The sequence below is a fragment of the Mirounga leonina genome, unplaced genomic scaffold, assembly GCF_011800145.1.
Source record: "Mirounga leonina isolate KUSES-001 unplaced genomic scaffold, KU_Mleo_1.0 Mir_199, whole genome shotgun sequence".
In the NCBI taxonomy this organism is placed as follows: Eukaryota; Metazoa; Chordata; class Mammalia; order Carnivora; family Phocidae; genus Mirounga; species Mirounga leonina.
Genome location: NW_023270498.1, coordinates 14,231,867 through 14,256,608, shown reverse-complemented (window position 1 = coordinate 14,256,608; position 24,742 = coordinate 14,231,867). Strand labels below are relative to the sequence as shown.

Here is a 24,742-nt window from a genome sequence, read left to right as displayed (position 1 = left end):
ATTTATTTCACTGTTGCTAAGTAATACTTTGCATAAGTGGCATCATGCTCTTCTCTCAAGTGTTTTTTTTTCCCTCTTAAGTGTTTTAAAATTAAAAAAAAAAAGTGTTTTAAAATCAGTGTATCATAAACTTTAAATCAGGGCTGGCAAACTACAGCCTGTTCTTGACTGGTCTTTTTATGACCTGTAAACTAAAAAGAGTTTTTTACATTTTGAAAGGCTAGAAAGAAGACAAAAAAAGAAAAAATTCAGCAGAAACGGTATGTAGCCCACAAAGTCTAAAATGTTTACTACCCTCTACAGAAAAAGTTTGCCAATCTCTTTTTTAAATTATATGGATACGGTTTGGATATATATGTGTGTGTGCATTTATCTCTCTCACACACATACACACTCACGCCAAACAACGTAAGTGTGTTAACCATGGTTATTTTAAGGTGAGAGACTATGGATAATTTCAGTTTTCTTTGTTATATTTTCTAAAGTGAATATATTCTATTTTTTAATAAGACAACAAAAATTTACGTAAGTTCTGCCACTGAGGTAAGACAACTTGAAGTTAAACACTGATTCTACACAACTTTCATCAAGGATCAGGTTTTTTCCTTTTTCTTCAGGTAGCTATAAAAGAACACAAGAAATACTACTACCCTAAGTTTAGCTACAATATAGAAAATTCTAAAATACAGAAAAACCCAAAGAGAAAAAGCAAACATTATCCACTGTCCCATTATAAAGTGAACACACTAACAATCTTTTTTGTTTGGAAGCGACTTTAACTAACCTAACAATCACCTAAAGTAATTTAATGTATTATTTAAATATTCTTGCACAACACAATAATGTCTATAGTATCTCATTGCATGAGTGTACTGTTATTTTCTTACGATACCCTTTTAGACATTCAGTTTTTGCCTCTATCCAACCTGAAGGCACGATTCACATACTTGGATATAAGACATTTGGGCTTCTGTTGCCAGAGGATAAATTCCTAGAAGCCCAACTGGAGCTGGATGGGGATGTGACCTGGTTTGCATGCCCAAACTGCTGTCCAGCAGTGTAGGAACTACATGGCAGGCCTTGCTCTAACACAGGACTCGAACCCAGTGCCAGGAGGGGGGGCAGGTAGGAGCATTTGCCTAGAAGTGACCGGCAATTTTCTCCCATTATTGCTTTTTGTCTCCTGTCCACCTCAGACAATGTCCTGTCCACTTCCCCAATCTTCCCCTATTTCCTTCTCCTTTTGTTAGACTTTTGATTCTTCTGTCCACACTTACTAGAGAAACTGCCTACCTGTCTATCGGGCATGCCCCACAGTGCCCAAGGGACAACCATCTTAATGTGCTGATAAAAGTACATGAGTAGTGTCTCAAATGGTCTGAAGGAGAGTAACAGAAAGTAATCCACGAATAATATTCAGTAGCACTTTGAGCAACTACTGGGCACCAGTCCTGAGTTACGGGTTTCAAGAAACAGACATAGCTCTTTTCTTAGAAAGAGTATGGGGCAGTGGGGAAGACACACAAAGAAGTCCTCTTACTCAAGTGTGAAGGGCAAGTACACAAGTACAAAGCAGGGGTGTCTAGCGGCAGGGGAGGAAGGCTCCTCGGGAAAAGGGAACTCAGGTCGAGGCCAGACTGTCTCCCTGACCCTGCTACGAGCTCTCTGAAGACCAGGACACATGGAAGTTCAGGTGGCTGGGCTCTCCTCTCCACCCCCACCCCATGTTCTGTGGTCTGAGCTCTATCTCCCACACCTGCCTCAGACGGGTAGCAGCAGGTGCATGTGGGTGAAGAGTGAAACACTACCCTAAGCTCAGGTGCCCCCTAAGACCAGATCGATGACCTCAAGAGCCTTTACATTGACAGGTAGGTTCTCACCCGTGAACGCTAATTTGCTTCATCCAGATGCCTCTGCCACTCCTCCACTTACGTGTCTAACGGGCATCTCAAGTGGACACACGCAAAAACATCTCCTGACTTGCCCTCTAAATGTGTTCCATCAGCAGTCCTGCCCATGTCAGTAAAAGGCAGCTTCGGTTCCCAGGTTCTCAGGTTAAAAGAGTCACCACTGACTGCTGTCTTTTTCTTACATCCCACATCGAGCCATCAATAAATACGACAGGGTCTACCCTCAAAATACATCCAGAATCCAGATCCACGAGGCTGATCCGACACACCAGGATTTTTACAGAGGTTCCCGCAGTGGCCTCCTGCCCTGTCTCCCATCTTCACTGCCCCTTTGCTGTTTGGCTCCACACAGCAGTGATCCTTTCAAAATCCAAGTTAGATCATTTAACTAAGTCCGCTGCTCAAAACCCCACTGCTGGCTTCCCATCTCACTCAAATTAAAAGCCAAAGATGGCACCAAGGCCAGTGAGGCCCTACACGATCTGCCCCTACACAGCGTACCCACCTCCCTCCCTTCCCCTCCCTCGGAAGTTCTATCCCTCTCCTCCACACCTGCTCCATCCGCTCTGCCCATAAGCTCTATGTTCCACAAACACACGCCAATCACACCGCTGCCTCAAGGATTTTGCCGTGGTTGCCACCCCAGCAGACACCCCTCCCGCACAGATGTGTGGCCTCCTCCCTCCAGATCTCTGCCAAAGGACACGTTCGGTAGGACAGATGTCTTCCCTTGATTGCTCTGTATTACATAGCAGCACTCACCCCAGCCCCTTTCCCCATGTCCCTGTTTAACTACTCCCCTTGCGATTTACCAGCATCAACGTGGTATATTCACTTGCTTGTCCATCTTCCCCCACTAGAACATTGCCTGGCACATCGCGGGAACTCGGTAAGTGGTTGCTGGCCGAATGAATGAGTGCATGAATGGCTCTAACTGCTTGCTTTGCTACACCGTGTGGCTGTCTCTCCCCAGTAAGACTGCTCTCGGAGAGGAAAGATTATGTCCTATCTTCTCTTCCCTCAGCAGATCACAGGGGGATTCTCAACTGAGAAGAAGTACTCGGCGTACTACTGACTGAGTCTGAATAAGAGGAATCCCCAGTAAATAAAAAGAAACATTTGACATGAAAAATTACGTATGAGTTGGATCATAATTTGGGCACAGTGAAAGCATATTAGTTTCCCATGGCTGCCCTAACAGACTACCACAAACTTGGCAGTTTAACATAACAGAAATTGATCCTGTCCAAGTTCTGTAGGCTAGAAGTCTAAAACCAGTATCACTGGGCCCCAATCAAGGTGTCGGCAGGGCCGCACTCCCCACAGAGGCTCTAGAGGGCAATCCATCCGCGACACGCCTCCTCCGGCTTCCTGTGGCTGCCGCATTCCCTTGGCTGTGTGCGGTGCTCCAGTCTCTGCCTCCCTGCTCATGCTGCCTTCCCCTTTCCCGAGGTGCCGCTCCTTCTTTAAAACTGGGACTGGGGCGCCTGGGTGGCTCAGTCGTTAAGCGTCTGCCTTTGGCTCAGGTCGTGATCCCAGGACCCTGGGATGGAGCCCCACATCAGGCTGCCTGCTCAGCGGGAAGCCCGCTTCTCCCTCTCCCACTCCCCCTGCTTGTGTTCCCTCTCACTGTGTCTCTCTCTGTCAAATAAATAAAATCTTTAAAAAAAAAAAAAAAAGACTGCATTTAGGGCCCACCCAGATAATGCAGGACAATCTTCCCATCTCAAGATCCTTAATTAATCATTATTTCGTGCCATATAAAGAAACATTTATGGGTTATGGGATTAGGACATACTATCTTTGTGGGCCATTATTCAGCTTAAGAGAGAAGGCACTTTTGGTAGCATTCAATAAACTTCTGCGCCCCTACGGCCTAATTTTCCTTGTCTTTCAGCGGAAGAACAGAAAATCACAACTTTAAACAACCAACAAAAAGCCACTTGGTTCACTTAAGGAAATAAAAAAAAAATATCAACAACGTAAGTTTATTGGATGAGTAACCACACATATGGAATAAGGAGACTAGAGAATCACTTTTCACTTTTTTTTATCCTAGACTACTGGGCACACCTTCCCTTCTGCTATCCTAAATATGAATCAGGCTATGTTCACTTGATACATGAAAACAATTAAGAAAGAAAGGAGGACTTGAACCATACCAACCTAAGAGCCAGGAGGACCCTACCTCAAGTTAACAATGCTTGTTTTGGTTAGTAAGCAGCACTGCATTCATAATTTTTATGCTTCCCTTTTCCAGAGAAGAGTACATTTAAATAACCATGTCTTTTTCAAGACTTTTCTAGAATTTTATGGCATAATAATGACAACTGAGGTTTATGAAGCACTTATAACATGTCAGATTCTATGCTAAGCTCTTTGTAGGCATTACCTCATTTAATCCTCCCCAAAGCTCAGGACTCAGGAACAGTCAGTACTCCCACTTGTGGACGAAGAGTCAGGCTTACGCTCACACAGGAAGTACATGGAGAAGTTAGAACTGATCCCAGACCTGTCCGACTCTAAAGCCTGAGCTCTGCCATCAGATGGTTGCTGGGATACTTTCTCATACTATTCTTAGCTAACTTTTTATTTTGTTTATATTAAGCTATATATTTTTAAAGGGAAGCCAACAACTTTGGGTTCTGAAATACCTAATACAAGACAAGCACTGGTACACAAAAAATAAGTGTGAATGAGCTTTGGGCCCTCTTCTGTAGAACGGCTGAATTTCATTTACTCAGGCACACGAGGGGCAGATAGCTGCATGGCAAAAAACAGCCCCTAATCTTATCAATAAGTCTGGGCCTCTGCTCCATCCAACTATGACCAAGCATGCGGGATAATTTAGTCTTTTCCGACCATCATCAACTCTAACCAAGAAGCTAAGGGGAATGGAATGAACAATAAGGAATGGAAAACCTGATGAACCAACGAAACCAACCACATGTTCCATAAATAGCTAAGGCCAACAGGGCGAGGGGAAATTTAAGGATCGCAGATGGCAGCACCACTCTGAACAAGGAAGAGTTCACAATTTGTTTTATGTGGCAAGGAAAAGAAAGACTGTATCTCCAAATTTCTGCATATGAAAGGATTTGAGCATAAATGAGTATCACATGACGTGAACATTCAGGGGGCAAAATATTTTGGTTCCAGGAAGGCACTCAAGAACTCATCTTCCTTTGGAGGATCTTTAACAACATGGACTTATTATCAAGATAAGCAAACCACCTTGACAGAAGTCCCCCAGCCAATAATCAGCGTCACGCCGTCCTTCCAGCAAAGGCTGCACGGATACATATCTGGGCGAAGACTTATGTCATCCCGGGGCACGTTGGTGATTCTCTGCTTGGAGGTGATATCAAAAATCTTCACACCCTGGAAAATACAAGAGCATTAAGTGTCCTCTACACTTAGGGAGGAGGAAAGGAAAGGAAAGAAGAAGGGAGAAGGAAAGGACAGGAAAACTTATTAACAACCCCTGCCACACACCACCAATAATTAGCACCGCAAAATATTGACAGTGTTTACTGAGCACTGCTGGGAGCCATGCAAAAGAAAATGCTCCTACTCCACACAAACCGTGTGAGAACCCACAACAAAAGAAAACCTCTACCCTTCTTTCGGGACAAAAGAGATTTTCTTAGCAGATGGCATCAGGGGCTTAAATACAACACAAATGGGAAATGGAAAGATATCTACCACTGCATTTCCAAAATGACAGACAAGTAACATTTCTAATTGTATTGTTCCACTATAAAAATGGAGTTTTTTAGAAAAGCTTTGAATCTGACAAACCACTGTGTGTAAAGAAAACTACACCTGACATTTTAAAGCACTGAAATGGAAACATCAAGCAAGCAGCTAACTAAAAATATACCAAGAGGCCACAGGTCTGTTTACCCATAACTGTGACCTGGGAGAAGTTTAAGAAAAGTCCTGAATAGCAAGGTGGGTTCTGGGAGAATTCTACCATTTAAAACGAATTTACTAAATTATACCCTGAAATTCCAAAAGATATGCCAGATGTCAAAATCTAATTTTAAGCTTTCTATTCAGCTGCTCTCATACTGAGTAAACTTTAAAGAGAGGGCAACACCAAAAATTACAATCTACTTTTTAAAAGGCAGGTCTCTTTTCACCTGTGATTATACAGGGAGTAAAATGAAATCAGCAATATCCTGTACTTGTTCCAAAGCAACTATGCTTGCCCTTGGCTAATAGGCAAATGGTATTTTCAACACCACATTCCCAATGCAACCCTTCAATTATTAAGATGCCTTTTCATTTCCTTGGCTATTCTCCATGCCTCAGATTTCTTACTCCAAAATAAAGTCCAGAATATGTTGGGAATTACTCTATTATGAAAGCTAAAAGCAATCTAATCTCTTTAACCTTCCAGGTATGAGAGCAGTCACCACTTGTAGGTCTTAGAAAAGACCACTGCAGCCAGGGGCATCTTCCCCTTTGTCACAGCTCTCCCAATGTGGTCACTTTTCTGGCTCTGCAGAAGGATCAGCAAGATGAAGACGTGCTTTTACCATATTATTGGCCCAAGCAATCAGATGGCCTCTCCACTTGACACTCCTTATGTTCCCTTCCCCTTCATGCAGAACAGAAGACTTCCATCTGCTCATCCAAGATCGTTCAAATAGCAGCAACTAGGGACAAATACAAAAGATGTTTAGAAACTGAGAAGCATATATTAGGTTTCTTACCTTTTTTTTTTTTTTTTTTTGCCGGTCCCCTGCATGTTGGAGTTACTACAAAGTCAAGCCACAAGATGGCACCAAAATACCAAAATTCAGGGAGAAAAAAAATACACATTCGTCAGTCAAAAGATTTGTGTCACAGAAAGTTCTTCAAATGATTGCCCGGAAATTAATTTATTTTGTAACTTGGGAAATCAAAACCTCGTAATTTTTTCCTTGAAAATACAGTCACAGCTTAAACTGCAATAGTCAGAAGCAGCCTGTTTTTCATTTAACCCAAGAAAAATAATTTAACAATGATGTTTGAACAGTAATTCATGTCATAAAATAAGACAAACTTGCTTTAGGATTAAACTTCTTTAAAAAGTTCATAGTTAGCCAGGGTCTTTATTTTAAAGGGAAGAATCTATAATAAAAAAAAAATCTGCGGGGGAGGGTGGAGCCTGGCTGGCTCAGTTGGTGGAGCGTGCGACTCCTGATCTTGGGGTTGTAAGTTCAAGCCCCACACTGGGTGTAGAGACTGATTAAAAATAAGATCTTAAAAAAAAAAAAATCTGCCAGATAAATTTTATTACCAAATATAACTGGTTAAAACCTCTAAGACTGGTGAAGATGTAGTTCTAGTAATTCATGCATTATTAAGGATACAATATTTTTTCTTGATATATCCAATTTAAATCCCTTAAGAAAAGACTTTATATAACATAACTTATACATAATTTATATAATATATATTTACAATATATAACTTCAGACATGTAATCCTGAAATATATGTTTATCTTTTAAAAGCAATGCTGAGGATAGATTCCATCACAGAATTTTTAAAATTCCTATCTTTAGAGTAAACTGAAATTTAAACTCAGTTTACCTTAGTGTATTTTGTGTCCCTTCCCACCCCTAAAGGGGAAAAACAGGTCAAAAGGAGAAAGAGAATAAATTCGCATTTTATTTATATTTCTTACTCTCAATAGTTAGGCTCCTATAGTCAAAGGGGCACACACACACACACACCAAAACCCTAAAATTAAGTGTCCACCTTCACAAATACACTGAGAATGGTCACTTTAAAATGACATAAATGCCTGAAGTTCTCTATTATCCATGCAAAAGAAAGGTGGCTTCACTCAGTCCATAGTGGAGACTACAGGGAGGGCGGCTTTTTTTTTTTAAAGATTTTATTTATTTATTTGAGAGAAAGAGAATGAGAGAGCACATGAGAGGGGTTAGGGTCAGAGGGAGAAGCAGACTCTCTGCTGAGCAGGGAGCCCGATGTGGGACTCGACCCAGGGACTCCAGGATCATGACCTGAGCCGAAGGCTGTCGCTTAACCAACTGAGCCACCCAGGCGCCCCGGGAGGGCGGCTTTTAATGACCATATGGGATCCTGTCTTCCCAGTAGATAGATACAGGATATCCTCTTTGCTCTCGAAGATCTTCCCACCCATCTCGTCCTTCCCCGTCCAGGCTTTAAGTAAGAAATCCCCACCACCATGCCGCCCTGTTCCCAGTTAAAGACCCTTAGAGGTCTGTCCTCTGTGATTCTGCCTCTCCCTTGGCCATGATGCAAAAAAACAGAGCCAAGGAGGTCGCTGAATGTGTTCAGTATTTTGTGACAGGGTAAGTTTGAAATCTAGGGAAGGAGGAGAAAGCCTTAGAGTATCACTCTTGCTATACATTTCACTAAAGAGGGTAACTAAAAACAATTATATTAAACATGAGGAATTAATAAGATCACAATGCCTATCTTCCACCTGTGGCTTGGATCAGAGGGAGGGGATTTTCAGAAGTGGGCTGGGCCCCAGGAGTGCCCCATAACTGCCTGCTAGGAGGAATGGCTGGCTGGGTGGTGAGGAGGAAAAGTGTGGTGTCACATGACAACACATTCCTCTCCCTCCGATCCCACCAAGGGGGTGACCGATGCTGCATGAAAGGGGAGCAATCCGCACCTGGATTATTAAATTAAATATGCCCCCAATTTTAAATGGAGATGTCTATAAAATATGACAGAAGTAAGAGCTCAGTGAAGGCCACGATTTACCTCATTACAAGAACAAGCCCATCTGGGAAGTAGGTGGTAGGGTAGGTACCAGCATGCCCAAACACCTCATGCTCAGTGAAATGGGGGTGGAGGTAAGGAGAGTCATGGGGAAAATGGCACTCAGGGACACACAGGCCGCGGTCAGCACTGGCAGCATAACCCGAGTAGCCACTCTCGCTCGTTCGGCCACACAGCTTGGAAGGAGAAAACAGGTATGCCGGCAATGGGGTGGGTGCCTACTAGCGGCGGGCTGTACCCCACAGACTTCAAAGTCAAGAGGTGGGCAGCACCCGCACAAACTTCAAGCTGTCTCGGTGAATATAGCAAGCAGGCTTTTAACACATACATCACTTCCCTGCTGCACCAATAATTACACCCTTTGGAAGCCATTTCCCCAACAGACAATTGTGTTCCAATTCAGGCAGGAAGGAAAACATAAAACTTCCTTCTCCTACCATGTCCAGAATAAAACATTTGGACAAATTCTCACAAAATCTATGACACATTCACAGCAACTACAACTGTGAATACTGAATATAGACTTCTCCCAGTAAACAGGAACAAGAAAAAACACCAGCAATATGGAAGAATTCAGTATTTGAAAAGAACAGGACTTATCTAGGGAATAAGGGAAATCTCCCACTCCTGACTCTACATGAATGAGCCCTTCCATCAAACAGACAAGAACTTTAACAATAATTCTTCTTCTTCTCAGGTGACAACAAAATTAAGCAAATTAACACCAAAGGATAAGAAACACACAGCAAAGCTGAAATAAAATAAATAAATAAATATTCTATACCCTCAAGTAAGAGAGGAAATCAAACTGTGACCAGAGCACTTTGAAAATGAGAATACAAATACTGCAAATCTAAACTTTAGGGGATGCAAAGTTGTAAACAAGGGAAAGTCCATAGCTCTCAAAGTCAGTAATGAGCAAAAACAGATGTGCATGCACTAGCTACATGACAAAAGAAAAAATACTTTATTGAGAGATGTACGAGGAGAGCTACATAAATGTACATTATGTTCCTAGATAATAAGACTCAAAATTTCCACTGAAGTGCCTGTCTTAATAGTTAGTCTGTGATTTTAATGGAAGCACAAAGAAAACCCCAAAGGAATTATTTATAGAACTTCCAAAACGTTATCAATCCGTTTGAAGATATGTAAGAATAATAGGAATTTTTTTAATTAAGCAATTTGTGGGTGGAAGGATGGGTGTTTTGTAAAATTAGTACTCAAAACAGTAAAGCAATGGTCCTAGAATTGACAGACGAAGTAAAAGAACAGAAAGAACTGACAAATTTGAAGCAAAACGAGGAGGAAGGAACGGGGGGGGGGGGGGGTGGAGTGCATGCGCGGGGAAGCCGGCGCCCTCAACTCATCCCCTTTCTGGAGAATCTTTTAGCACTGGGGAGTCAAAGCTTAAAAATGACCCCAGAAGTCTGCGCCTAGATATTTATGCTCAGAAGTGATCAGACACGTGAGTAAAGAAGTACGTAAAGTTATTTATAACAGCCAGAAATCGACTAACAGCTGGGAAATAATCGAGTAAAGCCTGGCAGAGCTAGATCACCGAAGAGTATGCATCCATTTATAAATGATTCTATATACATATGTTTATTTAACGTAAAAAGATGTTCAGGGCCATTAAATTAAAAAGCAGATCGCAAAACTGTATTAAATATGATGACCTTTAAATAAAATGTGTATCCATATATAAAAATCTGAAGTAATCATAATTATTTCTAGAAATAGGTGATAGATTTATATTATTTCTATTTTCATGATTATTCTGCTTGGAACATGTGAATTATTTTTATGTTAATACACAGAGGGCTGAAAATCCATTCTCTGATGTTGATAATCAGGATAATTTAAGGCAACAGTTGAAACAAAACAAAACAATATCAACAATTCGATGAAACCTAAAGAAGGAATGTTTCAGTCATACTGAATATGTATTAGAATTAATTCACATAAAATGTACCTACTTTTTAAATAAAACATTAACTTTAGAAAACTGTTAAGTCTTGCTGCAATTCCAACCAATACCCAAACTCACTCCAGCTGATCCTTTCTGTTGTGGTCCGGAGCTGTGACTTAGGGCAGAAAGCTAAGGCCGGCTGGGCCCGGGCCTCCTTTGTCCCCTGCTCCAGCTCCTAGGAAAACTTCCAGCAGAGGGCAGGAAAAAAAGCAGGGAGAGAAGAATTCTGAATTCAGCTGGTCTCAGGGTTGAGTCTGACTTTCCAGAGTTCTATTACAAAACACCTTGTGTACCCGGCTCTGACATGGGATCAAAGAAGCTTCTTAATATTTTTATAGTACAGACAGCACACGTCATTCTGTGCAACTGAGGAGTGCTCAAAAAAAAAAAGGTGAGGGGAGGTTGACACACTACCTCCTGAAAAGGAAAACAAATTTTAACTAATTTACATTACAGTTATAGACATGATTTCATGTTATTTTCTGATGTTTCTCAAATAGCAGTAGTTTCAATCATTTTCCCTTTATATTTTGTGGATGAAAAAGAAGAAATGATGTGTAAACAAACAGCCTGAAATACATTAGGGAAGATCTTCATTTAGAATTCTTTTGTAAATCCTCCTAACTTCTTGGTTCTGTATACATTTTAGGGTCGTGCTGGTTCTATCACAGGATAACGAACACCACACTGTATCTTGCTCACTGGGATTCATTTATTTACTCTTCATCTCCCCAACAGACCGTAAATGCATCAGGGAAATAAACCACATCGACTTTGCTAGACGCACAGGGCATGATGAATATGAGATACTAAGTAGGCTTCCCCGGCCCTACCAGTCTCCTTCTTTCTTTGTCTACGTGCGCAGTGTGTTTGCTGCAAGAGGAGCTACATCACACCCCAAACCCCCCAGTGACTCAGCCCGTCTTCAGTTAGTGATGTCCCTAAACTATTTTGGACACATTGGCATCTACCCTGATCTCAAAAATCTAAGGGAAGGAACCCTGTGGACTCACTGGTCCACAGTTACTACATCCTTGATGTAACAATGGTATCCCTTGAGAAAGGGCTCATTTATACTGGCTCCGTGTCCTATGCCTTAAACCATGGTGCAGTTTCTTTTGCTCAGCAGCAGAGGAGATAATCTGTACACAACCGATCACAAATTTGGGAAGTGCTTTTTTTTTTTTTTAAGATTTTATTTATTTGACAGAGAGAAACACTGGCGAGAGAGGGAACACAAGCAGGCGGGGCGGGAGAGGGAGAAGCAGGCTCCCCGTGGAGCAGGGAGCCCGATGCGGGGCTCGATCCCAGGACCCTGGGATCATGACCTGAGCCGAAGGCAGACGCTTAACGACTGAGCCCCCCAGGTGTCCCTGGGAAATGCTTTTAAGGTTAGTCTTCCTCTATTCAGTTTAGCTGACTGCAGTTCCTTCGTTTCAGGGATGCCACCTGGCCTCTCATTTGGCCCGAACGGTGATGATTTGAACTGTGTTTGTGCGCTGCTGAGGTGCCCCCCCCCCCCCATCACCACCATGCCCTCTTATCCTGGTGGTCTAGACCTGGCCTGCTTCTCTCCTCTACGTTACCTCCCCGGTCCTTGAAGCACTTATTTCTGCCTTCCCCCTCCACTCTACTTTCTTCCTTACTCACGAGTCCTAGTTCCCAATCCATACGTAGCAGAAAAAAACCTTAAATGTCAGCTAGTAATTATGGAAGCGTTGCCATTACTGTCCTTTGAAACTCTTCGAATACAACTAGGCAGCACCTCAGGATTTGATCTGCAGCACTCTGTGGGACCCACGGTTTCACCAGGAGGGGAAAGGACCAGACAATCCACTCTCCATTTGCTTTTTTAATCCTAATCTGTGGGAATTTCAAGCAGAAACACACTGGCAGGAATGCCAAGGAAAGTTCCGCCTCAGTGATTTAAGAAAAGATAAGCTGCTTTTCTTACAAACAGTCTACACTAATTTAACTACAGAACTATCTGCCTGTATTTCACTGACATTTAATAAAATCCATTTCTTTCTTCTAGTCATAAAACTGCCTAGAGACCTACTGAGCATGAATGTTCTACAAAGCATTTTAGAGGGTAAGTCATTGAGTGAACTACCTTTAAAAGCAGCTGGTTAATTTATTTGGTTCATCTTCCACATCCCATAATATTGAATTGTCATTATCACAATACTGAGAGCAATTTAAGCTCAATGGGAGCTAAGTACACAGAGAGGAAAAACTGTTTCCAAGAGGTCTATTTTTTGTTGGAGAAAGTATTCTAGGGCTTTATTTCCCATAAATCCACATTCTGGCAGTCAGCACTCCTGGTACTTATATTTCAATAGGAGCCCTCACATCCTCAGCAATATACTTTATTCTCCTATGTTTTGTGCTGATAAATCTATCTAGTACTTTGCTACACTACAGAGTGGTAGGGATGCACATCCCAGAATCTCCCACACACGGGGTGGGATTCCTTTCGGGCTGTAATAAAGCCACTGATTCTGGCAACGTAACACCCATCATTACCCATCGCCCACTCTTCCCTGATGGAGGAAAGGGAGGATGATTGGCCCCTTTTAATCATCTTGTGATCTTTCAAGTATATAAATCACTTGAGTCCTTCAGGCTTCCTACACACCGGCAGCACCGCTCACTCTGAGGCAGACAACGGTGTAGGGAAGAGTGGCTGGTGGGGGAAGCCCACGGGCAAGTCCCCGATGGCAAGTGCGTTACTGCACAAACGGCTGAGGGGCTTGGAGAAAACAGACTCCATAAAGACAAAATGCCAGATCCCAGAAGATGCTGGAGCTGGAGACAATAAAACTGAGAAATAAAGAAAGGAAAGGAAAACCCAGCGCATTAGGACATGCCCAATAGATACAGGGCATAATGATGGGCAGGATCTGTCACAGAAGGATTTAAACACCCCAAATTGGAGAAGATTAGAAATGAAATTTAAGAAGTCAAGAAAGCAAGTGAGAAAAAACGAGTGAGCACAGAGAGCTGGGACAGTGTTTGGCAGCTGACAACAGACAGAAGTCCTGGATCTGGATGGAGGCAGAAGTGACCAAGAAGAGTGGGACAGCGGGCGCCTCTGTCTTGCTTCCTGCTTTGGCTCAGTACCAAAGTTTAACACACACAGCTTTTCCAAACACCATCCAGAAAGAACATAAAGCATGTAGGAAGAGAAAGAGAATTTCCCGAATACAGCATTGCTTAAATTCAGGGGTGATTTGCTGGACGAGTTATAATCCTTCAATCTCCTTTCCCCAGAGGTAATTTAATATGTTTAAACGAGGTTAAATACGGGCCAAAAACTGCTACCACAGGAAGTCTCTGTACACAGACGGATTTCCAGAGCTTGCTTGACAGACCACTTGCTTCCGAGCAAGGTCTGAGTAAACACAACACCAATGCAACACAGGTTTTGGACAAGCCCTTGAAGTTAACCAACCCCGTGAAAACGCTTGAAATTTAAGAAACACCCTACCGACATCAGGTAACAGTCAATTCAGTGACCAGGAATTCCTAGCTACAGGTTCAATGAGAACAAAAAGAAGTTAAGCACTAGAGGTGCCACGTAGGAGCAGTTTCCTTTATATTAAAAAACTAGCGATGACAGAGAGAGAGAGATCTTTGTATCCACCTGCCCACCCATACAGGTTTAGCAATTAACTGTGGCCACATGCGAGGCAGGCTCCTATTTAAACCAGCAATCTGCAGTTTCTGCATATGCAAACATACAACTGCAACTATGGTTTTAAAAGTGACAAGGTTATTGTAAAATAATTTACCACTAAAAAAAAATCTTCCATTATGGGTCCCACAGACTTAACGGTGCTGGTGGTTCATGCCAAACACCTTGGGTCTGTATTTCAGTTTGCAGTTGTTTAAAGATACATACATCTCCTGGGACTGGGTCTAAGGTTGGACCCCTTTAGCAGCAGAGTAAACACAGAAGTCATCCACTGGGTGATTAAACTTGAATTAATGGTCTGTGCAATGAACAACGATCTCTGATCTTAACTATGCATCATCTCAATCACAGACGACTGGAGAGAGATCTTCGCCTGATGGGGATTATGAAAAAGAAATATAAAAACTGCCAAGTCTTGAGTAACAGAAAAAGTCACCTGAACACACAGGTTTATGTATCTGAACAAGCACTTCACTCAATTGAAAGTAAAGCAAAAGGGGAAAAAGATAAAGATCAGGACACCATCTGCAGAAGAAACCAAGTCAAATGAACTTGCCTTTCACAGGGCACAACTGGTCTGTCCTTGACAGCCTCCAATGCAAGTGCAGAGTTGATGGTTTGAGGGCAGACTCACATCTGTGGTAGGAGCTTCTATGTGCCCTCTTTTTACAGACTTCAGTGTCTACTCTATAGTCTCATTATGATTCCTATATAATGCCTCCGTGGGAACAAGAATAATTATTCCAGATTTAGCCAAAATTGGAGAAAAGGCTGCAGGCTATTCAGTAAGCAGCAATAATTTATGCTCAAACTGACAATAAATATCAAATGGACAGTCTTCATTGTCCTGGCTTCTATGGTAATATTAAAAGCTGCCCCAAGCAAAGAATACAGTCAGACAAATCACAAAGGAAGATCTATAAGTGGCCAATAAATAAAAATATTTGAAATTGCTAGTAACTCAAAGAAGTTACAAAATAGAACAATGGACTTTCTTTGTGTATCAAAATTGGCAAAGAAAATGTGGAGAAACAGGTAGTCTCATACACTGCTGGTGTAAACTGGTATGTTTCCTTGAATGCAACTTTCGTGGTGGTATGCAACTAAATCCTAAAAAATAACCATCTCTGACTGGGTAATCCTAATCCTGGGAATCAGCGCCAGGAAAAAACTAAAAAGCACAGCTCGAGTTCATGCCCAAAGATTTCTAGCTTCATTACAGCATGATTTTTGATATCCAAAATCTGGATACGACCTAATGGTCCAATAATAGGAGAATGGTTAAGAAAAATTAAACAGATCAATAGGATGAAATATTATATAACCATTAAAGAATGTTTAAAATTAGACTTCAACAATGTAGGGAATTTCATGTGATTTACAATGTTAAGTTAAACAGAGATCCAAAATAGTTGAGATTACTTTACACATTCTTTTATTATTATTATAAAAGTAACACATTTTTTTAAAGGATTTATTCATTTACTTGATAGAGTGCATGTGCGTGTGAACACAAGCAGACTCCCTGCTGATCATGTAGCCCGACGCGGGGCTTGATCCCAGCACCCTAGGATCATGGCCTGAGCCAAAGGCAGAGACGTTCAACCAACTGAGCCACCCAGGTGCCCCAGTAATGTGTATTTTCTTAAAAACAAACCAAAAAAAGGCAGAAAATGCCAATGAAGGCCAAAAAGAGCACTCATAATCCTGCCCAGACACTGTTAATGTTAATATTACTAATATTGCTAATAGTTTCATAGATAGCCTTCAACAAACATTGCTATATATGTAATTATATTTCTACAAAAAAAAGAAAGAAACCAGAGTACACATACGTTTTTGGAAAGTACCTCAACAGAAGCAATCTAGCAAATGTTGGGCATTTTATTTGTTGCAACTGAGAAAGAGAAAAGTGGATATCCAGAAATTGGCTGGGCACTCCCAGCTAGGCCTTGGTGCTCTCTGGGTGAACATAAACAATTTTACAGATCACCAACATCAGACAAGGCCCCATGACCACGAAAAATCAGGACAAAAACAAGACCACTCCATAATCATGTCTGAACACAGACAAAATATGAACATTTTCCAAGCCACATAAATGATCAAATATCTCCCTATCCTGGCTAAAATGAGAGACTGCTGTTTCTTTACCAATTATATTTTTAGCCTTAATTCTTTCTTCCTCTTAGATAAGATTTATTAACATACCCAATGGTAGAATTACTCTTGCTTCCTGAAAACTGAAAGGAAACAAACAATAGGGGAGAATGAACAAAGGCAAAAGGAGGGCAAAATTATCCCACGGTGATACATACATATATATAAATGTACACGTTCTTCCCTCTCAAAAGGCTTGGAATACTCATTTTCTGCAAAATCACCATTCTGATTCATGGTCTAATGGACTAACTGCTTTCCACTGACAGCATGCCACCCATCTACTTTTGGAAATACACTGTACGCCATTCCGAAAATCCAGGTACTATGTGTCCACAGCTCCTAACATGGACCCTGACACAAAGTTGTGTTCAAGAAGCAGGTTCGGGCCAAACAATCCTGTGAAATGACTGTGATTCAGTTTGTACTGGTGACGCCAACCTACAATACTTGCAGTTAAGACCCCTTTGCTTTAATAGCCGTATCTTAAAAAAAGAAAAAAACCTCAAGTTAATGACGGTATTTATACAGCTTTTATACAGACAGACAACACCTCTCAGTGGTCATGACAGTGAAGGTATTAAACCCCACAAGAAAACATGACGAACAATCTGAAGTAGGCAATTATTCTTACACAGTCATTAACTACTCAAAATATTTAAGAAAAATCACAGCACTCTCAACATGCAAAGGAAGATATTTTCAGTAAGAAGCAAAGGATGGTTTGATTGCTCTAGGAAGACAGATGGTAAGCTTTACGTCAGAATTCAGGGGGAAGCTGCAAACAATATGGAAATATTACGTATGGAAAAGTGAGCTGAACTCATGAAAGAAAAAAGGTTTCTACTGTCAACAGGCTTTTTGATGGATATGAAACAAGAGAGACCACTGAAGAAAACGAAGCTGCAATGACTCCATCTCAAAGACTTTGGGAATCCTACATCTTGACATCAAAAAAGCAGTAATGTTTGAGACAAATGAACTTGATTTTGAAAGCAGTGAAGAACGCCTATTTTTGACACTGAAATGACTTCTACTTTAAGAACTGGGTTTCTATTTTTAGCTTCAGCCAGTTCAGTACGTACAAAAACCCTGCCAAAATATACTTTTATGATATAGCTATTTCATGACTTGGTTTTTACATACCTAAAAAATGTTTGCGCAAGGTTATACTTGTGTTGTACTTCCTATTAATGGGTGGTTTTTAATCAGTTTTGGTATGTGTAAAGCATGAAATGAATTTCTAGTAATAGAACCACAATTTATAACATAGTATTGAAAAAATGGAAGGTATTTATTGGTTCAACATGCAACCATTAGGACATAAATTGGTAGTTACTTGTGGAATAATGTGTGACAAACGTCTGTATGTATAAAGCTGCCATCTGATCACTTGCAGAAATATCATCCTCGAGATCCACTGGACAACAGACCGAACAGGATAACTGATAGTCAAATCCCTTTTGGCCCCAAGAACCCCAGCTCCAACCTCAGCAGAAGACAGCAAACACGGAAGGAAGCACCTCTCCATGTCATGCTTACTGGTTCACTGGGCTGTCGGGATTCTAAAAATATCTGCATTAGTATAAAAAGCCACTCTAGTCAATCCCCTTCCAGAAAGGATTCAGAAGGCAATCTGGAGGGAAAAAAAAAAAGAATGCAATCTGAATTTGCAGATCACTGTTGGAAACTTACAGAAGCTAGCTGATGCTACCACCTCTGTCCTTCAGGTAAAACCTGCCATGAGCCTTCAGCCCCTTCTCCTCATTTCATGCACACAGACCATTTCCTTGTTTGCTGACTGACATTTTCTAGCTTACAAAGCAACCTGTCCCTGCGGCCAGGTCCCCTCATTCTATTCCACCACAACGCCAAACAGCTGACTATCTCGTTTCTAAAAATGAACTCGGCTGCAAACAGCATCGTGACAATTTAATAATTTGTCAGAGTGGTAGAACCAACTATTATGAAGTGTATTTCAGAGTTCACAGGTAAAGGTCAAAGTTTATCTAAAGGCTAAAGTTTATCTGCTGACAGAGAAAGCCAAGCAATTAAAAAAAAATCCAGGTAAGATCTGCTTGGCAGACTTATTTCTAAAATAGAAACCTCATTGCTATGCTCATGTATTAGAATTTTTGCTACACAAGAGGTTACACCTAAAAAAAAAAAATCCATAGGGTCACATGTTTGAAAGCTCTCTCCAATGGCACTTTTAAGAAATGTGCTTTTTCTTTCCTTTTTTTTCCCCCAACATGGAAACAAAACAGAATTTAGAATAAGCTTTTTATGCTCATGTGTCAAGCAGGGGAGTCCATAAATCCAGCTATGGCATTCAACTACTGAGAAGTTACCTTGAAAACCTAAAATAAAAGTTTATGCCAAACAGAACTACAGCCTCCTCATCCTAGTCCCTGGTGGATAAGGAGCTATCTCTAAAGACCTAAAAAGCCAGAACCTTAAAAAGGAAATAACAACAAATGTGTCAAACTACAGTCTCGAGTTTTTTCTGCTATGTTGCTGTTTTGCAGGGCTATTCTGAACTGTATGTTCTAATTACTAGAAAAAATGTTTTCACAGGAATCAACATTTTTAATAAAATTAGAACTAAAATTAAATTAGGCATCTCTTTTAATTTTTCTTATGAATATCCCATTGTAGGACTTCCATTTCCTCATTTCAATTCTCTAGTCTGTGCTACTTTCACCATGGTTACAGAAGTTTGCATATAATTCAAAGACTCATTTAGCTGTCAGTCTAGGGAAGATCAGTGTTCTTAAGGGTTAAAAATGCCTTTACTCCAGATTCCACCTTTATCTAGCTAGAATAATTTCTCTTTTAAAGGTGGAAGGTCATAACCACTCAGTGACACGATATGTCTTTACTCTCTTCTCCCTGTAGGATCCGCCATCTGCTCTGAACAAAGAGGTCTTGATATCTACAATATATGATTATCACGATGTTATCACCATTTGCTAAATGCTGGATGCTTCAAACTTGCTCTGCTTATAGTGCTAGTTGAAAACTGCAATTTGAAAAGATCAGAGTTGCAACTGGGCCAATGTCATCTTGTTTTTCTCATTTTTCAAAGGTATAAAATGCCGTAACTTTGTTATAAAAAAGGCAGATCCTCCTGAAAACTTGCCAACACTTTCAAAATGAAAATGATCATTTCACAGTACTGCCCCCCTTTTAGTGTCACCTTCTCAAAGCCTCTTTTTTTTTTTTAAGATTTTTATTTATTTATTTGACAGACAGAGACACAGTGAGAGGCGGAACACAAGCAGGGGGAGTGGGAGAGGGAGAAGCAGGCTCCCCGCGGAGCAGGGAGCCCGATGCGGGGCTCGATCCCAGGATCCTGGGATCTTGATCTGAGCCGAAGGCAGACGCTTAACGACTGAGCCACCCAGGCGCCCCTCTTTTTTAAAATCAAAGATACATTCCCTATTGAAATCAGAAATACTTCCTGGAATATTTTCAGCTAAATAAATGTATTTTACAACAAACAAAACACACTAATGCCAAAACCATACAGCATAAATGATCTTTAAAAGTACATACCAGGGGCGCCTGGGTGGCTCAGTCGTTAAGCGTCTTCGTTAAGCGTCTGCCTTCGGCTCAGGTCATGATCCCAGGGGTCCTGGGATTGAGCCCCACATCAGGCTCAAGAAGCCTGCTTCTCCCTCCCCCACTCCCCCCGCTTGTGTTCCCTCTCTAGCTGTCTCTCTCTCTGTCAGGTAAATAAATATAATCTTTAAAAAAATAAAAAAATAAAAGTACATACCATACACGCACAGAAGACATAGCTCCAGGGATTTCTGCAAACCACAACAAACTGGTACACATTTTGGAAATCTCTATTTAACTGCCTACAAAGCGGTCATTTTAGTTTACTGAATAAACACTACTTTTTTACTGCTTAACACATACATATTTATGTAAGAAACTTAATGGATCCAGAGAAATCAGTCAAGAGTTTGTATGTTACAAGTCCCTGAATGGAAGACACATTTACATAGCAATGTTTCTTAAGCCTCTAACAAACATAAATTATGATGGCCTTTTTTTAAAAAAATTTTTTATTGTTATGTTAATCCCCATACATTACATCATTAGTTTTAGATATAGTGTTCCATGATTCATTGTTGGTGCATAACATCCAGTGCTCCATGCAGAACGTGCCCTCCTCAATACCCATCACCAGGCCAACCCATCCTCCCACCCCCCTCCCCTCTAGAACCCACAGTTTGTTTCTCAGAGTCCATTGTCTCTCATGGTTCGTCTACCCCTCCGATTCCCCACCTTCATTCTTCCCCTCCTGCTATCTTCTTTTTTTTTTTTCCTTAACATATATTGCATTATTTGTTTCAGAGGTACAGATCTGAGATTCAACAGTCTTGCACAATTCACAGCGCTTACCAGAGCACATAACCTCCCCAGTGTCTATCACCCAGCCACCCCACCCCTCCCACCCCCCACCACTCCAGCAACCCTCAGTTTGTTTCCTGAGATTAAGAATTCCTCATATCAGTGAGGTCATATGATACATGTCTTTTATGATGGCTTTTTAAAGAGAAAGAACTAAAGATCAAAATGTTTCAAGAGTAGCTAATTTGTTTGTCATCCCATAAATAATTACAGCAAAATTAGTGCCTCTAAAACCTAAAAAGGGTATTGGCGCAAGGATAACTATACACAGATCAAGAAAATTTAAAGTCCAGAAATAAATGCTAACATTTACGATTAACTGATTTTTGACAAAGAGGCCAAGACAATGGCAAAAGAATAATCTTTTCAACGAACGAGGCTGGGACAACTGGATATCCACATGTAAAAGAATGAGCTTGGACTCCTTCCTCACACCATACAGAAAATTGACTCAAAGAAATTCTAGACCTAACTTTAACAGTTAGAACTAAGAAACTCTTAGAAAAAACACAGGCATAAATCTTCATGACTGTGGATCAGGCAATGATTTCTTAGATAAGACACCAAAAGCAAGGTGTCAAAAAAAAAGGGAGGGGGTAACAGAACTTTATCAAAATCTAACACTTTGATAGCTCACAGGATACCATCAATAAAGTGAGAAGAGAGGTCACAGACTGGGAGGAAATATTTGCAAATCATATTGATAAGGGACATGTATGTATATACAATATCTAAACAATTTTTCATTAGTATATAATAAAAAGGCAAATAGCCCAATCAAAAAATGAGCAAAGAATCCAAAGAGACATTTCTCCAAAGAAGATATACAAATGGCCAATGATCACATGAAAAGATGTTCAACATCATTTATCATTAGGAAAATGGAAATCAAAACAATAATGACATACCACTTCACACCCAGATGGCTATAATCAAAAGACAGATAAAAATGAATGCTGGTGGGGTGCCTGGGTAGCTCAGTTGGTTAAATATCTGCCTTTGGCTCAGGTCATGAACCCAGGGTCCTGGGATTGAACCCCACATCAGGCTCCCTGCTCAGTGGGGAATCTGCTTCTCCTTCTGCCCCTCCCCCCTCCTGCTTGCTCTCTTTCTCCCCCAAATAAATAAAATCTTTTAAGAAAATGAATGTTGGTGAGAATATGGAGAAACTGAAACCTTCATATATTGCTACTGAGAATGTAAAATGGTGCAGCCACTTTGGAAAAGATTGACAATTGAATTGTACACTTTTAACTGGTAACTTTATGATATGCAAATTATGTATCAATAAAGCTATTAAAAATCTTAGAAAAATTGAACATAATAAAAAAAAATCTTTAAACAACTAATTTTAGGGTGCCTGGGTGGCTCAGTCGTTCAGTGTCTGCCTTCGGCTCAGGTCATGATCCCAGGGTCTTGGGATCAAGCCCCGCATCGGGCTCCCTGCTCTGCAGGAAGCCTGCTTTCCCTCTCCTACTCCCCCTGCTTGTGCTCCATCTCTCGCTGTGTCTCTCTCTGTCAAATAAATAAATAAAATCTTAAAAAAAAAAAAAAGAATTCTCTAAAAAAAAATTTTGATTTTATATCACAATGACATGTGTCATCATATGATTCTTCACATCAAAATACCACACATATATACTTTTATCAATCCCAATATACTAAGCCCTTTATAGAATCCATTTAGTGTGTGTTTTTTCTTTTAAATTATTTTAATCCAGAAATTCTAATTTAGTATCACTTTTTAAGAGTTTTTCACCAGATGACCTGAATTGTTTTTATTTTACTTTCATCTTCTATACTCATAATTAAACATCTTTTTGTGCTTGAGAAGAAATGTCTACAGATGCATTTCTGGAGAACTGAACAGGAAAAAAGGAGAAATCAGAATGCTCTCTCATAGAAAAATGAACATAGAACAAACTGTCAAGTAGTCAGTGATAACCAAAGAAATGAACGAAACCCCTGATGCTCTTGCCTGTTCAGCATTTGGTAAATTCTACTTATTACACTGCCTCTCACAATGTTCATCTTTGTATAAAGCCAAAATGCAGCCTCCCACATTAGCTCACCCACACTTGAACACTGGACTACTTGGTTGTCTGCACAATGCTCACGTATCTACTCAATGAGCTCTGGCCCAAACAGCCACATTTACACCATCCTTCCTACGGATGTCTATAAATGATACCAAGTGCTAAAGTAGAAGGATGAAGAATATGTAATTGACACAGTTCACCCAGGCATCCTGCAGGTGGACAAGACATCCATGTAGTAATACTACTGTGGCAAACTTGATGAGACTCCAGGTATCCCCACAGTATAACAGCAATTACTAAACTTCAAGAATAACCTGGTTACTAAGAACACAAATTAACACAGAAAAATTCCACCTTCAGAGTCTGAGTCCTACCACTTGGACATCATCAGTCATATTATCTCTATGCTTTTCATACAAATACCTTCAAGAAGGAGGGGACAACTGTAAAATTTCTAACTCCTAAAACTGGGAACTGGAACACAGAACTGCATCCTACACTAGGAAAATACTTAAAACCAAAGTGCTTTATCAATTTTAAGTGTATGAGGGATTATTATTAAGAAGGCAACTGAGGGCGCCTGGGTGGTTCAGTCGGTTAAGCATCTGCCTTTGGCTCAGGTCATGATCCCAGGGTCCTGGAATTGAACCCTGCTTCAGGCTCCCTGCTCAGCGAGGAGTCTGCTTCTCCCTCTCCCTCTGCTGCTCCCCATGCTCATGCTCTCTAATAAATAAAATCTTAAAAAAAAAAAGAAGGCAACTGAAGCAGATTCGCCAGCCCCAGTTAAGCCTTCAGATGACCACAGCCCCAGCCAAAATGCAGACTGGAGCCTAGGGAGAGACTCTGAGGCAGCACTACAAAGTAAACCACTCCATAATTTCTGAACTGAGGTAGTAAAGTTTGTTGTTTTAAGCCATTTAAAAACCACTCAGTATTCTTTATCTCCACTCAGTTTTAAATAAAAATGCAGGGATTTAAATTATAGTGGAGTGAATTTATGCTGTGTCTCACCTAAAATTTCTTAACTAGAAAAGCATTAAATAAATAAATAAATAAATAAATAAACAAACAAACAAATAGGAACTGTAAAGCTACTCCTTCCTGAGGTCAACAAAGACAAGATAGTTTTTTTTTTTTTTTCAAGAGTGAATCAGCTGCAGATCTAAGCTAGAGAATGTTAGATTAAATCTGTAATTCCTACTGACTCATCTCACAGACATTTTTATGTGAGTCTGACGAGGCTACAGCCTATGGATCACCATGAGCTGGGCGGTGGGAGGGAAGAAGCTGGCTGGCTCCCAACCAGAAATCAGAGCTGGTGCAATGTTGGCTTCATGCTGTGGAATGGAACTGGGATCTACAGGACCTGCAATGAGCTACCATTACAATGAGCTAAAACCAGTGCCTGAGAAATACTAGGTAATGACCAGTATGCTTTCTTGCCCAATCAGTCTATGAGGCAGCAAACCAAAGGAAAACAACAGATAACTACCATAAAACATTCAAAAACCATTTGGTAGCTGGGTCTCAAGGTAGCCATTCCATAGGTATACACTGCTACAGAAATAACCACAGACCACCTTGTTTTCAATGAGCTCTAAACTGGATATGAAATAATACTCAGCATTCCAGTACACTGACAGCATTTTTGTTATAAAAATGGTTTAAAAATATCACTGGTTAATAAAAATAGAAAAAAATTAACTTGCCTTATTTCATAAGCAGAAAGTCTTTAATTTTAGAATTTGCTATATCGATACACAAAC

The 24,742-nt window shown here is 40.7% G+C and overlaps 1 protein-coding gene across 3 annotated transcripts in view; it reads right to left on the bottom strand.

Moving 5' to 3' along the window:
• The window catches only part of VPS41 (VPS41 subunit of HOPS complex), a 174,674-nt gene that overhangs the window by 66,578 nt on the left and 83,354 nt on the right, over positions 1-24,742 (bottom strand). For all 3 annotated transcript variants that reach the window (XM_035026530.1, XM_035026532.1, XM_035026531.1), the window contains 2 exons: positions 6,455-6,574; positions 5,145-5,291 (listed from right to left, as the gene is read on the bottom strand). In XM_035026530.1, coding sequence (XP_034882421.1) covers positions 5,145-5,291; positions 6,455-6,574 — 267 coding nt within the window. The remainder of the gene's footprint in view (positions 1-5,144; positions 5,292-6,454; positions 6,575-24,742) is intronic.